The 12,965-nt window shown below is 40.5% G+C and overlaps 1 protein-coding gene across 6 annotated transcripts in view; it reads right to left on the bottom strand.

Moving 5' to 3' along the window:
* INTS8 (integrator complex subunit 8) overlaps window positions 1–12,965 on the bottom strand; it is a 57,161-nt gene that overhangs the window by 16,193 nt on the left and 28,003 nt on the right. For all 6 annotated transcript variants that reach the window (XM_016959696.4, XM_009455680.5, XM_016959695.4 and 3 more), the window contains 4 exons: window positions 12,462–12,595; window positions 10,234–10,344; window positions 7,150–7,351; window positions 4,493–4,614 (listed from right to left, as the gene is read on the bottom strand). In XM_016959696.4, coding sequence (XP_016815185.1) covers window positions 4,493–4,614; window positions 7,150–7,351; window positions 10,234–10,344; window positions 12,462–12,595 — 569 coding nt within the window. The remainder of the gene's footprint in view (window positions 1–4,492; window positions 4,615–7,149; window positions 7,352–10,233; window positions 10,345–12,461; window positions 12,596–12,965) is intronic.

Genomic DNA, 12,965 nt, shown 5'->3' with positions numbered 1-12,965 from the left:
TTTGCTTTATATATCTACATAAATTTTTTTGTTAAACCATATTAAACTAAGTTAGACACAATATTTCATCCCTAAAAACTTCCACATACATCTTCTAAGGACGAGGACATTCTTCTCCATAACCACAACTCTGTGATCATGCCTAAGAAAATTAACAAGAGTACTGTGGCTTTCCGAAGCTCGTGAGAATAACATAAAAACCCTACCTATACTAGGTGAATAGACACGGACCAATGGCCTAGCAGGATATTTCATCCTGCAAGCTTACCTAAAATACTCTTCTCTGAGAAATGGAATCACAATACATGCAGTTATTCACTGCAGTGTAATGCCAGGGCTACTGTAGCTCTTAGCTCAAATTCATCTTCTGTTGTCAGGGATCATATGCTTTAAGGTCACTGAATTTATTACATAAATTTAATTTTAAAAATTTTCAAAGTCTAAGGCCTCAAATCAATTGAATTCCACAAACATTCTTGAGCACCTACTATGTGTGGTGGGCATCATGGAAAGCACAACATAAAAATTAACTGCCCTGAAGCAGTTCATTGTCTTATAGAGAAGACAAGTGGATAAATAACTTACTATTCAGCATAAACACAACAAAAGAAATAAGTCAACAGTACAACAGTAGCAGGATCAGTACAACAGTACAAAGGAAGCAGGAAGAGGAAGTGATTTACTCATTTACAGAGAAAAGAATATGGGAAAGCATCAGAGAAATCACACAAACACGCAAAGCTGGAAAGGACATCCTGGCTAATGTGACAAACAGCGTGTGCACAGGTGCAGAATGGAAACATGGCGTGGGCATGCTGGTGCTGCCAGCACAGGGCTGGAACGCCAAGGGGCAGGGGAACTGCACCTGGAGGAGGAGAAGCACGCACACCTTAAGAAGCCTGGTAGGCCACATGAACAACCTAAGGTTTTAGCCTATACTAGCACCACTGTGGCTGCCAACCCCCCCACTGCTACCTAGGTTCTTATCATCCAAGTGCCTATAACCTGTGCCCTTTCCATTATGTGACACTGCCACCCACTCTGATCCAAGGGGCAGACTAGACAGTTTTATATTATTTCAAAAGGGTATATTTTAGTGACATGCTTAAGAATTTTCTGTTCCTATTTGTGATTATGTAATATATGAGTAGGAAAATATGTTCCTATGTAACTATAGAAAACATTAAAATCACCAAATTTCCCATTATCTAGAGATAATGGCTGTTAATATCCTTTCAGACTTTTTCCTACACGTGTGTGCGTGTGTGTGTGTGGTGCATTCCACACCAGATTGGAAGTGTGGAAACTGATTCAGATTGTATTTTTTTCAAAACACAATCCCTCATTCTAAACTTCTTTCTCTAATTCCTTTTTCCTTGACATTAACAAGGCAGTGAGAGGCCAATTATGTATGGAAGGTGGCACACAAAACCCTAACCACCAGATGACATATGAAGAGACATCTAAGTGACAATTCTTTCGCAAAGTCACCACACATCCTTCCTCCTTTTGGACCAGATCAGGGGAACTGCAGGAAGCAGTGAGACAGCCTCTCCCAGAGTTAGGCAACCAACAAAACAATTTCCTGTGTCCTTACACATTGCAGACCCTCAAGCATTCATTACACAAACACATGCCTATCTCTCCTGGTGCACAGCTCCACAGAATTCACTGCCAGAGGTAAAGAGAAGAGTTACTATGCTGTCTTTGCACTCAGTGACAAGCTATGATTCTAAGTGTAAATGACAGTAACCTTGGAACACAACGGTTCCCTCATCTGATTTTCTTAAAGGCTAAGAAAATACTGGTGTCCATAATGAGACAAGTGCCCAGTATATTAAGAACTCACATGCCAGAAAGTTCACTAAAGAGATAGAAATGATTCAGGTCGGGCGCGGTGGCTTATGCCTGTAATCCCAGCACTTTGAGAGGCCCAGGCGGGGGGATCACCTGAGGTCAGGAGTTCTAGACCTGCCATGGCAAAACCCCGTCTCTATTAAAAATACAAAACAAAAAAAAACTACCCCGGTGTGGTGGTGCATGCCTGTAATCCCAGCTACTTGGGAGGCTGAGGCACAAGAATGGGGTGAAACTGGGAGGTAGAGGTTGCAATGAGCCGAGATTGTGCCAGTGCACTCCAGCCTGGGCGACAGAGGGGGACTCAGTCTCCAAAAAAAAAGAAGAGATAGATATGATTCAATGTCTGAAATTTCAAAGAAAAGGGTAATTCAAGTATGGCAGTTTTCACGAGCAAGTGTAAAGATAACAAAAAGGGCCGGGCCGGGCGCGGTGGCTCACGCCTGTAATCCCAGCACTTTGGTAGGCCGAGGTGGGCAGATCACCTGAGGTCGGGAGTTGAGACCCGCCTGACTAACATGGAGAAACCCCATCTCTACTAAAAATACAAAATTAGCCAGGCGTGGTGGTGCATGCCTGTAATCCCAGCTACTCGGGGGGCTGAGGCAGGAGAATTGCTTGAATCCGGGAGGCGGAGGTTGCGGTGAGCCGAGATCGTGCCATTGCACGCCAGCCTGGGCAACAGGAGCGAAACTCCGTCTCAAAAAAAAGGGCCGGGCTCGATGGCTCACACCTGTAATCCCAGCACTTTGGGAGGCCAAGGCGGGCAGATCACGAGGTCAGGAGACTGAGACCATCCTGGCTAACACGGTGAAACCCCATCACCACTAAAAATACAAAAAATTAGCCGGGCATGGCGGTGGGCGCCTGTAGTCCCAGCTACTCGGGAGGCTGAGGCAGGAGAATGGCGTGAACCCGGGAGGCGGAGCTGGCAGTGAGCCGAGATCGCGCCACTGCACTCCAGCCTGGGCGACAGAGCGAGACTCCGTCTCAAGGAAAAAAAAAAAAAAATTACAAAAAGGGGGGAAAAACTGAAGAAATCAATAAACTCTCAATAAATCCTGAAAGGGTTAAAATGAAATGAGCTCAGTTTTTAAAAGGACATACATGAAGGAAGAAACAAGTAACCAAACACAAATGTTACTAAGTGGCACAGTTTTACAAGAGTTCCCAGATAAACACAGATTTAAAGGATTTTTTTTTTTTTTTGAGACAGAGTCTCGCTCTGTCGCCCAGGCTGGAGTGCAGTGGCGCCATCTGGGCTCACTGCAAGCTCCGCCTCCCGGGTTCACGCCATTCTCCTGCCTCAGCCTCCGGAGTAGCTGGGACTACAGGCACCCGCCACTACGCCCGGCTAATTTTTTTGTATTTTTAGTAAGGACGGGGTTTCACCTTGTTAGCCAGGATGGTCTCCATCTCCTGACCTCGTGATCTGCCCGTCTCGGCCTCCCAAAGTGCTGGGATTGCAGGCGTGAGCCACTGCACCCAGCCGATTTAAAGGATTTTGTATTACCAAAGACAAGTTGGGACAAAGAAAGAATAACAAAAGGTAATAGGAACAATTAAAAATAATGGGAAAATCTGAAGCACCAAATATACCCAAAAAGGAGACAGGGACGTATAATGTTAAATCACTACATGTTTTACTTTGTTTTTTGGGTTTGTTTTTTTTTTTGTTTTTTTTTTTTTTGAGGTAGAGTTTCGCTCTTGTTGCCCAGGCTGGAGTGCAATGGCGCCATCTCAGCTCACGCAAACTCTGCCTCCCGGGTTCAAGCGATTCTCCTGCCTCAGCCTCCTGAGTAGCTAGGACTACAGGCACCTGCCACCACACCTGGCTAATTTTTGTATTTTTAGTAGAGACAGGGTTTCACCATATTGGCCAGGCTGGTCTCGAACTCCTGACCTTGTGATCCGCACGTCTTGGCCTCCCAAAGTGCTGGGATTACAGGCGTGAGCCACTGCGCCCAGCCTACTTTGTTTTTTTTTTAACTGTAAAACCAGAAAGTGAGAAAAACCCACTACTTACTCAGAGTGTGTATAATATTAACACATGAAAGATATAATCTTAGAAAAAACCTCCAGTTTCTTATTAGTTTTGATATTTTCTGTACTCAGAAGCATTTTAGGTTGCAAAGGATATAATTAAGACAACAAAATAACTTAGTGCCAATTTACTGAATAAATTCTTTCACTAGGGGAATAATTACTAATAGCAAACCTATTGGAGATTCAGACATAGCAAACTTAGAAGGATAAAATTCTAAAGAAGAATAAAGTGTTCAAATGGAAACAAGGAGAAGTGCATCCCTGACGGACTCCATCAGTTCTAGAGTGTGATTAGAGCAACCAAAGCAAAGAAAGCGAATCCCTCATTACTTAGGATTACACCAATGTGTTATCTGTTAACTAAATAATCTGTGACTACATGCTCATGAATTACAGGGCATTAGAAAGAAATATTAGAACAAGGTCAAGTGCATGAATTATCAAAAACTATCCTTTAACTACAAATCAACAAGCATTTGTCCAATCATTTGTATCACAGAAATTAGACAAGTTCCCAAAGTAGTATAAAGTTAAAGAAACAAGTATAATAATACCATCCTAACAATCCTTTTATTTAAACATTAACTACCTTTACATATGGATTACTCTGAAGCAAAAATGCAGGAACTTGGAGTGTAAGGTATTCATTTTCTCTCCAGTTTAACATAAAGGCAACACATTCCTCAGCTATAACTTGACGAAGAGGAATATCTAAAAAGCAAAGAAGAAAACAGTTGGAATTACCATCACAACATTAAAATAGGAACAAAGCAAATACTTGCTCAGATTTCAATTGAATAAAAAAACAGGACAGGTATGGTGGCTCACACCTGTAATCCCAACACTTTGGGAGGCCAAGGTAGGAGGATCACTTGAGGCCAGGAGTTTGAGACCAGCCTGGGCAACAGAGTGAGACCTTGTCTCAAAAATAAAATTTTGTAGAGACAGGGTCTCACTCTGTCGCCCAGGATACAGTGCAGTGGTGTGATTACGGTTCACTGCAGCCTTGAGCTCCCAGGCTCAAGCGATCCTTCCACCTCAACCTCCCCAAGTAGCTGGGACCACAGGTCCCACCACACCTGGCTAATGCTACCACACCTGGCTAATTTTTACATTTTTGTAGAGATGGGGTCTCACTATGTTGTCCAGGCTGGTCTCGAACTCCTGGACTCCAGTGATCTGCCCGCCTCGGACTCCCAAAGTGCTGGGATTATAGGCGTGAGCCAGCATGCCCAGCCTCCTTCTTATTTTAAACACTGTTTATAAGCATAAACTATAGGACAAGTTGCTGAACATTTAATAAGTTAGGAGTTTACAAAAATTATATGCAGAGCTATCAGTCCTTTACCCTCCCTATCCCCAAAAAAGTGATGTGAACTACAAACTGTTCAGCCAAAAAGGTAGCACAAAGAGACTAATGATTTAAAGGAACTTTCACCCATTTCAAAGAGTAAGAGCACAGGCTTTGAAGCTGGGCTGGAGTACAGTCATAGTTCTGTCTCTTCCTGTGTGACTGTGGGCAAATTCCTCAACCTCTCTGCACCTCGGTTTCTTAGTTACAAAATGGGGATAAGGAAACAGTAGCTACTTCACAGAGCTGCTATGAGGACTAAATGAGTTATGCACCTGAAGCTTAGAACAATGCCTGACACGTAGTTAGCACTCAACAAACATTAGGGTTTAAACATTCTTTCTCATTTTAGAAAACCATGTATGGAAAACCTACCTCCCACTTTTAAAAAGTAAACATGTATACAGCAGCATGCATCCTTTAGTGCCAGCATATTATTAGATCAATCCTCATGAAGACATTACAATATTTAAGAGCACTGATGTGTTAAAGCTCAAAGGCATTCTCTCTATAGGGTACTAAAAAGTTATGATCTATAACTGCATGCCCCTGCTGGAAATTAGACTTTAATTAGAAATTAAACTAACCCATAGGACTCAAGACGGTAGCACTTGCTTCTGTTCTGACACATTACTATCACCTTCCTTTTATAATGCAATTCCACTGTTTATACTATTAAATGTGTACAGTATGATTTAATTGCTCTAAATACTTCTAAAGCAGAAAAATAAGAAACTGCTTTAACTAAGAAAGATTTATGTGTCGTAGATGATCATTTATATGGTAAGCCCCTTTTCACAGTAAGACATTTACAATTAGAATTAAACACTCAAGATCTGTTCCTAAAGTAGCCACAAGTGAATTTCTAGCCCACTGGCAATCAGTGTGAAGGCATTTTATGGCTGTAACAAGGAAATAAAACTTCAATCTGTACACTCAAGGACATTTTGATTCTTTCAAACACCTGAAAATTGCAATATAGTTTCTCTAGTGTGTAGAAGTATCCCCCAAAATTCATGTGTATCTGGAACCTGAGAACGTGACCTTATTTGGAAATAGTCTTTGCAGATGTAATTAGCTATGATGAAGTCAGCTGGATTAGGGCAGAACTTAGATCCAATGACTGGTGTCCTTGTAAGAAGAGAACACAGACATACACAGGGGGAAGGCCATGTGAAGACAGCAGCAGAGACTGGAGCAATGCAGCCCAAGCCAAAGATTGCTGGGTCACCAGAAGCTAGGAAGACGCAAGGAAAGAGTCTTTCTTGGAGCCTTTGGGGGCAGCACAGCCCTGCAGACATCCTGACTTCACACATCCGGCCTCCAGAACTGGGAGATAATATATTTATGTTGTTTTAAGTCACCCAGTTTGTGGTACCTTGTTACAGAAATCCCAGAAATGAACAGTTTCCTTCATTTTTCCCAATGTTCTCCAGTGAACACCAAACCCAAATTCTGTTTTAGGAGTAAAATAACTTTTTTCAAAGATGATAAAAACTCGGCTGGGCATGGTGGCTCATGCCTCTAATCCCAGCACTTTGGGAGGGCGAGGAGGGTGGATCACCTGAGGTCAGGAGTTCAAAACCAGCCTGGCCAACATAGTGAAACCCCATCTCTAAAAAAATACAAAAATTAGCCAGGCATGACAGTGGGTTCCTGTAATCCCAGCAACTGAGGAGGCTGAGGCAGGAGAGTCACTTTAACCCGGGAGGCAGAGACTGCAGTGGGCCGAGATCGCGCCATTACACTCCAGCCTGGGTGACAGAGCTACACTCCATCTCAAAAAAAAAAAAAAAAAAAAAGATTACAAACTCAAATAAATCTGCTTTTAAATTTTCCCCCACAATTATCTGTGTACTGAGTTTCTGAAATTTGTCTTTGTGAACCAGTCTTACCAGGAAGCCTCATTTCCAGATAGCCTCGTACTCTACTTATAAGGTCGGATGGCGGTCTCTCTCCTGCCTGCCCTGTCCCAGCTTCGTGTGTATGAATATCCAAAAGCAACATCTCATTCAGCATGACCTGACGAAGCTTCGGTGAGAACTCTGTTACCAACTCCAAACAAGCAGCAAAGAGCTGTTTAGCATGGGAAAAGTCCTATGAAAAGAAAAAGAATAGCCTGGGTCACCTTTCCTTTGGCGCCAAAAAATGTGTGCCTTTATGTTGACAGAGCAAAGAGGAGAAGGATTAGTTCAAATGGTTAACGTTGCTTTTCTCAGGCAGTAAGGCTAGATAGTATTTTCCTCTCTGTATTGTTGATTTATTCCAAAAAATATTTAATACCTTTGTAATTTTAAAAAATCCAATAAACAATATAAAATACTTATATTATTATGCAACTTTTATAAAAGTTATAAGATAACCAAAGACTTCTGTACTACACAGGTGTAAATTCTATAACAAGCACCCTCCTCCATCCAACATATTCAGAATTAGACCTTACACCATTCAAGGGTTACACATTCCAAAATCTTTGCACACCACCGTACTAGACGATAAAATTGGCTAACAAATAAAATGAAATAAATCAGCTATGATCCAAGTCCTTTCCTATGCATCTCTTATGTTTCCAAAGACTATATTCTATTGCTCCACATATTTCATTCACTCCCATAATCTGGCTTCTACCCCCATCATTACAAAGAAGTAACTCTCACAAGCCAAAGATCTTTTAATTGTCCAATCTACTGAACACTGTTATCTTACAGGAATTAGGGGCTTCAACTCAGTGCTATGTATTGCCCTTTTCTTGACATTTTCTTTTCCCCTAGCTATTCTACATTTGTGTGGTCCTCACACCCATCACACCACTATTTCTTGGACCTAGTATTGCATTCCCTAGGGTCTCACGCTCTTTATATTCTCTCTGGGTGATCTTTGGTAATTCCCAAATCTGTAACTCCAGTCCAGACCATTCTCCAAGCTTTAGGCTGTTTCCAACTGTAGCTTCAAATTAAAATTGTAAAAATAAACTCATAATCTGCCCTGCAAAAATGTGTTTCTGCACATTCACTTGCTGGTATTGCCACTTGTTCTCTGACTCTCGAACCGGAAGTCTGAGCATCATGCTCAATTCTTTCTCCCTCTCTTGCCTTCCACATTAAGTCAGTTGCCAATTGCTTCCAGATTTTACCTCCTAAATATTTCTCTAATATGTTCTCTTCTCTCCATCCCTTGTAATACTTGTGACACTTACTAGCTGTGTGCCCTTGGACAATTTAACACCTTTAAAACTGAGATAATACCTTCCACAAACTTTTTGTGAATAAATGAAACAATAAATGCATATGAAATTTCAGAACAGTCTCTGTGCCCAGTAAATGTTATGTTAGGTGTAGAAGGAGATAAAGCTGCTAACTACATTCCTCCTATTAAAACTTTTCAATGGCTTACAATTGTCTCATGATGCATTGTCTAATATGGCAGCCACTAGATAAGATGTGGCTACTGAGCATGTGAAATGTGACTAGTCCAAGTTGAGAGATTCTATAAGTATAAAATACTTACTGGATTTTGAAGACTTAGCACATACATTTTCAAAAGAATGCAAAACATCCCAACTTTTTGTATCGATTACACATTGAAATTAGACATACTGAGTTAAATAAATCATTTCAATCAACTAAACTTTTTTATGAAATTACAGATTACATATGTGGCCTACACTATGTACCCACTGGACAATGATGGTCTAGAGCAGCAGTTCTCCAACTTTAGCATGCAACAGAATTACTTTGAGGGCTTATTTAAAAAGATGTTGGGCCCCATCCCAGAATTTCTGATCCATTAGGTCTAGGACAGGGCCCCAAAATTTTTATGTCCAGCAAGTTCCAGCCACGTGCAGTGGCTCATGCCTGTAATGCCAGCACTTTGGGAGGCTGATGTGGAAGGATTGTTTGAGCCCAGGAGTTTAAGATCAGCCTGGGCAATATAAGGAGATGCTGTCTCTGCAAAAAAAAAAAAAAAAAAAAAAAATCTTTCAAATAAGCTGGGCATGGTGGCACATGCCTGTGGTTCCAGCTACTTAGGGGGCTGAGGTGGGAGAATTGCTTGAGCCCAGGAAGTCGAGGCTGCAGTGAGCCATGATCATGCCACTGCACCCCGGTCTGGGCAACACAGCAACACCCTGTCTCAAACAAAAAGTTCCCAAATGTCACAGATGCTGCTGGTGTGGGGATGTAGTTAACTTATTTAAGCCTCAATTTTAGTTCATTTCTGCCTTCCAAATGCTGTCTTTAACCTTCCTAAAGAACTCAGTGTATGATCAGTCACGCAACTGCACTATCTTATGTGATTTAACATTCCACTTATGTCTCAACATCCCAGACTGCAAACTCATGTAAAATACACTACAAAAGTATATTTTTAGAAAGTTTGTTTTTTAATCTTGGTACACAATCTTTACTAGCTGAATCCTAAAGAATACAAATAATATCTTTGCATGTTCTCTCAACTTTTAAAAAGGCACAGAACAGTATTCATTTGATCAAGACCATTTTAGTATAATTATAACGGTAAAGCAAAAAGAACAAACCAAAATGCCTTTTTAAATATCCTTTTAGGCCTATGACTGTGACTTTAAAGATTAGGAAAAGATTAGGAAAAGGTAAGTTCTGGTTCCTGACTTCCTGCTAAAATTAGTAAAGCATATTCTTTTCTTTTTTTTTTTTTTTTTTTTCGAGATGGACTATCACTCTGTCACCCAGGCCGGAGTGCAATGATGCAATTTCAGCTCACTCCAACCTCCACCTCCCATGAGATTCTCCTGCCTCAGACTCCAAGTAGCTGAGATTATAGTCACCCGGCTAATTTTTGTATTTTTAGTAGAGAGAAGGTTTCACCATGTTGGCCAGGCTGGTCTTGACCTCAGTTGATCTGCCCACCTCAGACTCCCAAAGTGCTGGGATTACAGGTATGAGCCACGGCACCTGACCATAAAGCATATTCTTAACAAGTGTTTGATACACACTTTTACTCACCTTAACAGTACTGCAGTGCAAACCTTTGGCCATAAGAATATAAACCAAATCTCTTGTTAAATTGTCTTTAATTCCCAGGATAACACCACTATAGACAGAAGGTACTTCCCACTAAAAGAAACAAAAAATACATATATATATGCACACATAGAGGAAGCCAAATCTAGATAAGAATCTTTCAACAATCTTCAATCGCATTTAAAAAAAATAACTCACGGGTCGTCTCTTAAAGAGAAAGGAAAATGACAGCCATAATATAACACTAACGAAAATGAACACATTCACTACAATCAACAAGTAATAAATAATGGACTGGGATTACTATTAGGAAAAAAAGGCACACAAAGACTAGGAGTTTTATATATATTAATTCAGGTAATCCTCACAACAATATCAAGGTAAGTACTATTATGCTACTATTGTCATTTTGCAAATGAGAAAACTGCAACACAAAGAAGTTAAATAACTTGTTCAAGATTATACGGCTATTTAAGTATGAAGCTGGCATTCAAGCTTAAGCACGCGGTTAGTCCCAGAATCCCCTATCATAACTATCATGCTATACTTGTTCATCTTAAAAATTTTTGGTTTGTTCTTGATTTTTGAGATAGAGTCTCGCTCCGTCACCCAGGCTGGAGTGCAGTGGCGTGATCTCTGCTCACTGCAATCTCTGCCTCCCAGGTTCAAGTGATTCTCCTGCCTCAGCCTCTCAAGTAGCTGGAAATACAGGTACGCGCCACCATGCCCAGCTAATTTTTATATTTTTAGTAGAGACGGGGTTTCGCTATGTTGCCTAGGTTGGTCTTGAACTCCTGGCCTCAAGTGATCCACCCATCTCAGCTCCCCAAAGTGCTGGGATTACAGGCATGAGCCACTGCACCTGGCCTTCATCTTAAAAATGCACACTAATAAATAGCATCAATGCTAAAAAAAAGCCCAACTAATTTTTAGAGCAATTTTTTCTTTTCTCTCTACTAGTATGTTTAAACCCAATTTTTAAAAATATAGGTCGGGCGCAGTGGCTCATGCCTATAATCCCAGCACTTTGGGAGGCTGAGGCAGGCAGATCACCTGAGGTCAGGAGGTCAGGAGTCCGAGACCAGCCTGACCAACATGGAGAACAACATGGAGAAACCCGTCTCTACTAAAAATACAAAATTCATCAGGCATGGTGGGGGCATGCCTGTAATCCCAGCTACTCGGGAGGCTGAGGAAGGAGAATCGCTTGAACCCGGGAGGCGGAGGTTGCAGTGAGCCAAGATCGCACCATTGCACTCCAGCCTGGGCAACAATAGTGAAACTCAGTCTCAAAAAAAACAAACAAACCATACATTTCTGGCTGCCTTTTTACTACATCTTCGGCAGGGGAGGAGTAAGTATGTAGTTAGTTACGAGCATTACCATATTGCTTTAATTTCTCCTGTATCTGTCGATTACTTCCCTTGTATCTCTAAGCTACATTCCACTGAAATGGTGTTTTAAAAGCTATTTTTATTTGCACTTTCTATGCTGGAAAACTTTCTAATAGATAAACTCAGAAACAGGTAAATGTATTAGCTGGGAGTTTTTAAAGGAACATTTAAAGCCAAAAATGTTCCATAATGAAGTATTATGCTACAGAATGCATAAATAATATACTATTTACATATATTTACAACTATATTTAAAGTGCAGCCAGACGTGGTAGCTCACACCTGTAATCCCAACACTTGGGGAGGCAGAGGCGGGTAGATCACTGGCGGTCAGGAGTTCGAGATCATCCTGGCCAACATGGTGAAACCCCATCTCTACTAAAAATACATAAATTAGCCGGGCATGGTGACAGGTACCTGTAATCCCAGCTACCAGGGAGGCTGAGGCAGGAGAATCACTTGAATCTGGGAGACAGAGGTTGCAGTGAACCAAGATTGCACCACTGCACTCCAGCCTGAGCGACAGAGTGAGATTCTGTCTCAAAAAACAAATGAATGAAATAAAATGCGTATATTTTGTCAACAAATGGAAAAACTCATTTTTAGATGCTACTCATTTAATGGTATCTTTTTGTTTCTGACATTTCCTATTTTCTCTGTCAATGGATGTTAAAAATGCAATTATGTTCATATGAAGGTCTTAAAACTGTTAAGTAAGAGGTCCTTATTATCAAAAAGGTCAGGGAACAGCTTTTCTATTAAATTACCTCAGAAAACAAGGGCAATTTTCTTATCTGTTCTTGACATAGGGTTTACCTTATTAGACACTGTCCAGAACTGGCGCTCTGAAGTCATACCATGTAATTCAATTAAAATTTGTCTAATCCTCCAAGGATCCACTGACAATATAAGTTGATGCTCTAACTGACCAATGTTGACACTTGCTGAAGCTAAAAAAAGATTTATATTTCAATGATTTAATTCAAAGATATACACGAGAATGACAATTTACTTAAAATTATGTATTTTGTATTATATCTATAAATTAAAAGCTGCTATCATCTTGAGAACTGATGCATTCAACATTGTATAAATTACACATTAACTTTATCCTCACACAGAAAACATAACAAAATTTTACTGTATCTACATTTAATAAATGAATGCATTTTAAAAGTAAAGATAATGAAAATATAAACAAGATAAAAATCAATATTTATTTCATGCAAAGAACTATGTGGAATATATGAAAATAATTAACTTACAGACTTATACACAACTTATACACTACTTTTGAATATAATGTGTTAACAGAAGCAT

Source organism: Pan troglodytes, chromosome 7 (assembly GCF_028858775.2).
Source record: "Pan troglodytes isolate AG18354 chromosome 7, NHGRI_mPanTro3-v2.0_pri, whole genome shotgun sequence".
NCBI classification, from domain to species: Eukaryota; Metazoa; Chordata; class Mammalia; order Primates; family Hominidae; genus Pan; species Pan troglodytes.
Note: the sequence above shows the minus strand (reverse complement) of the source record. Positions and strands in the feature narration are given on the sequence as shown.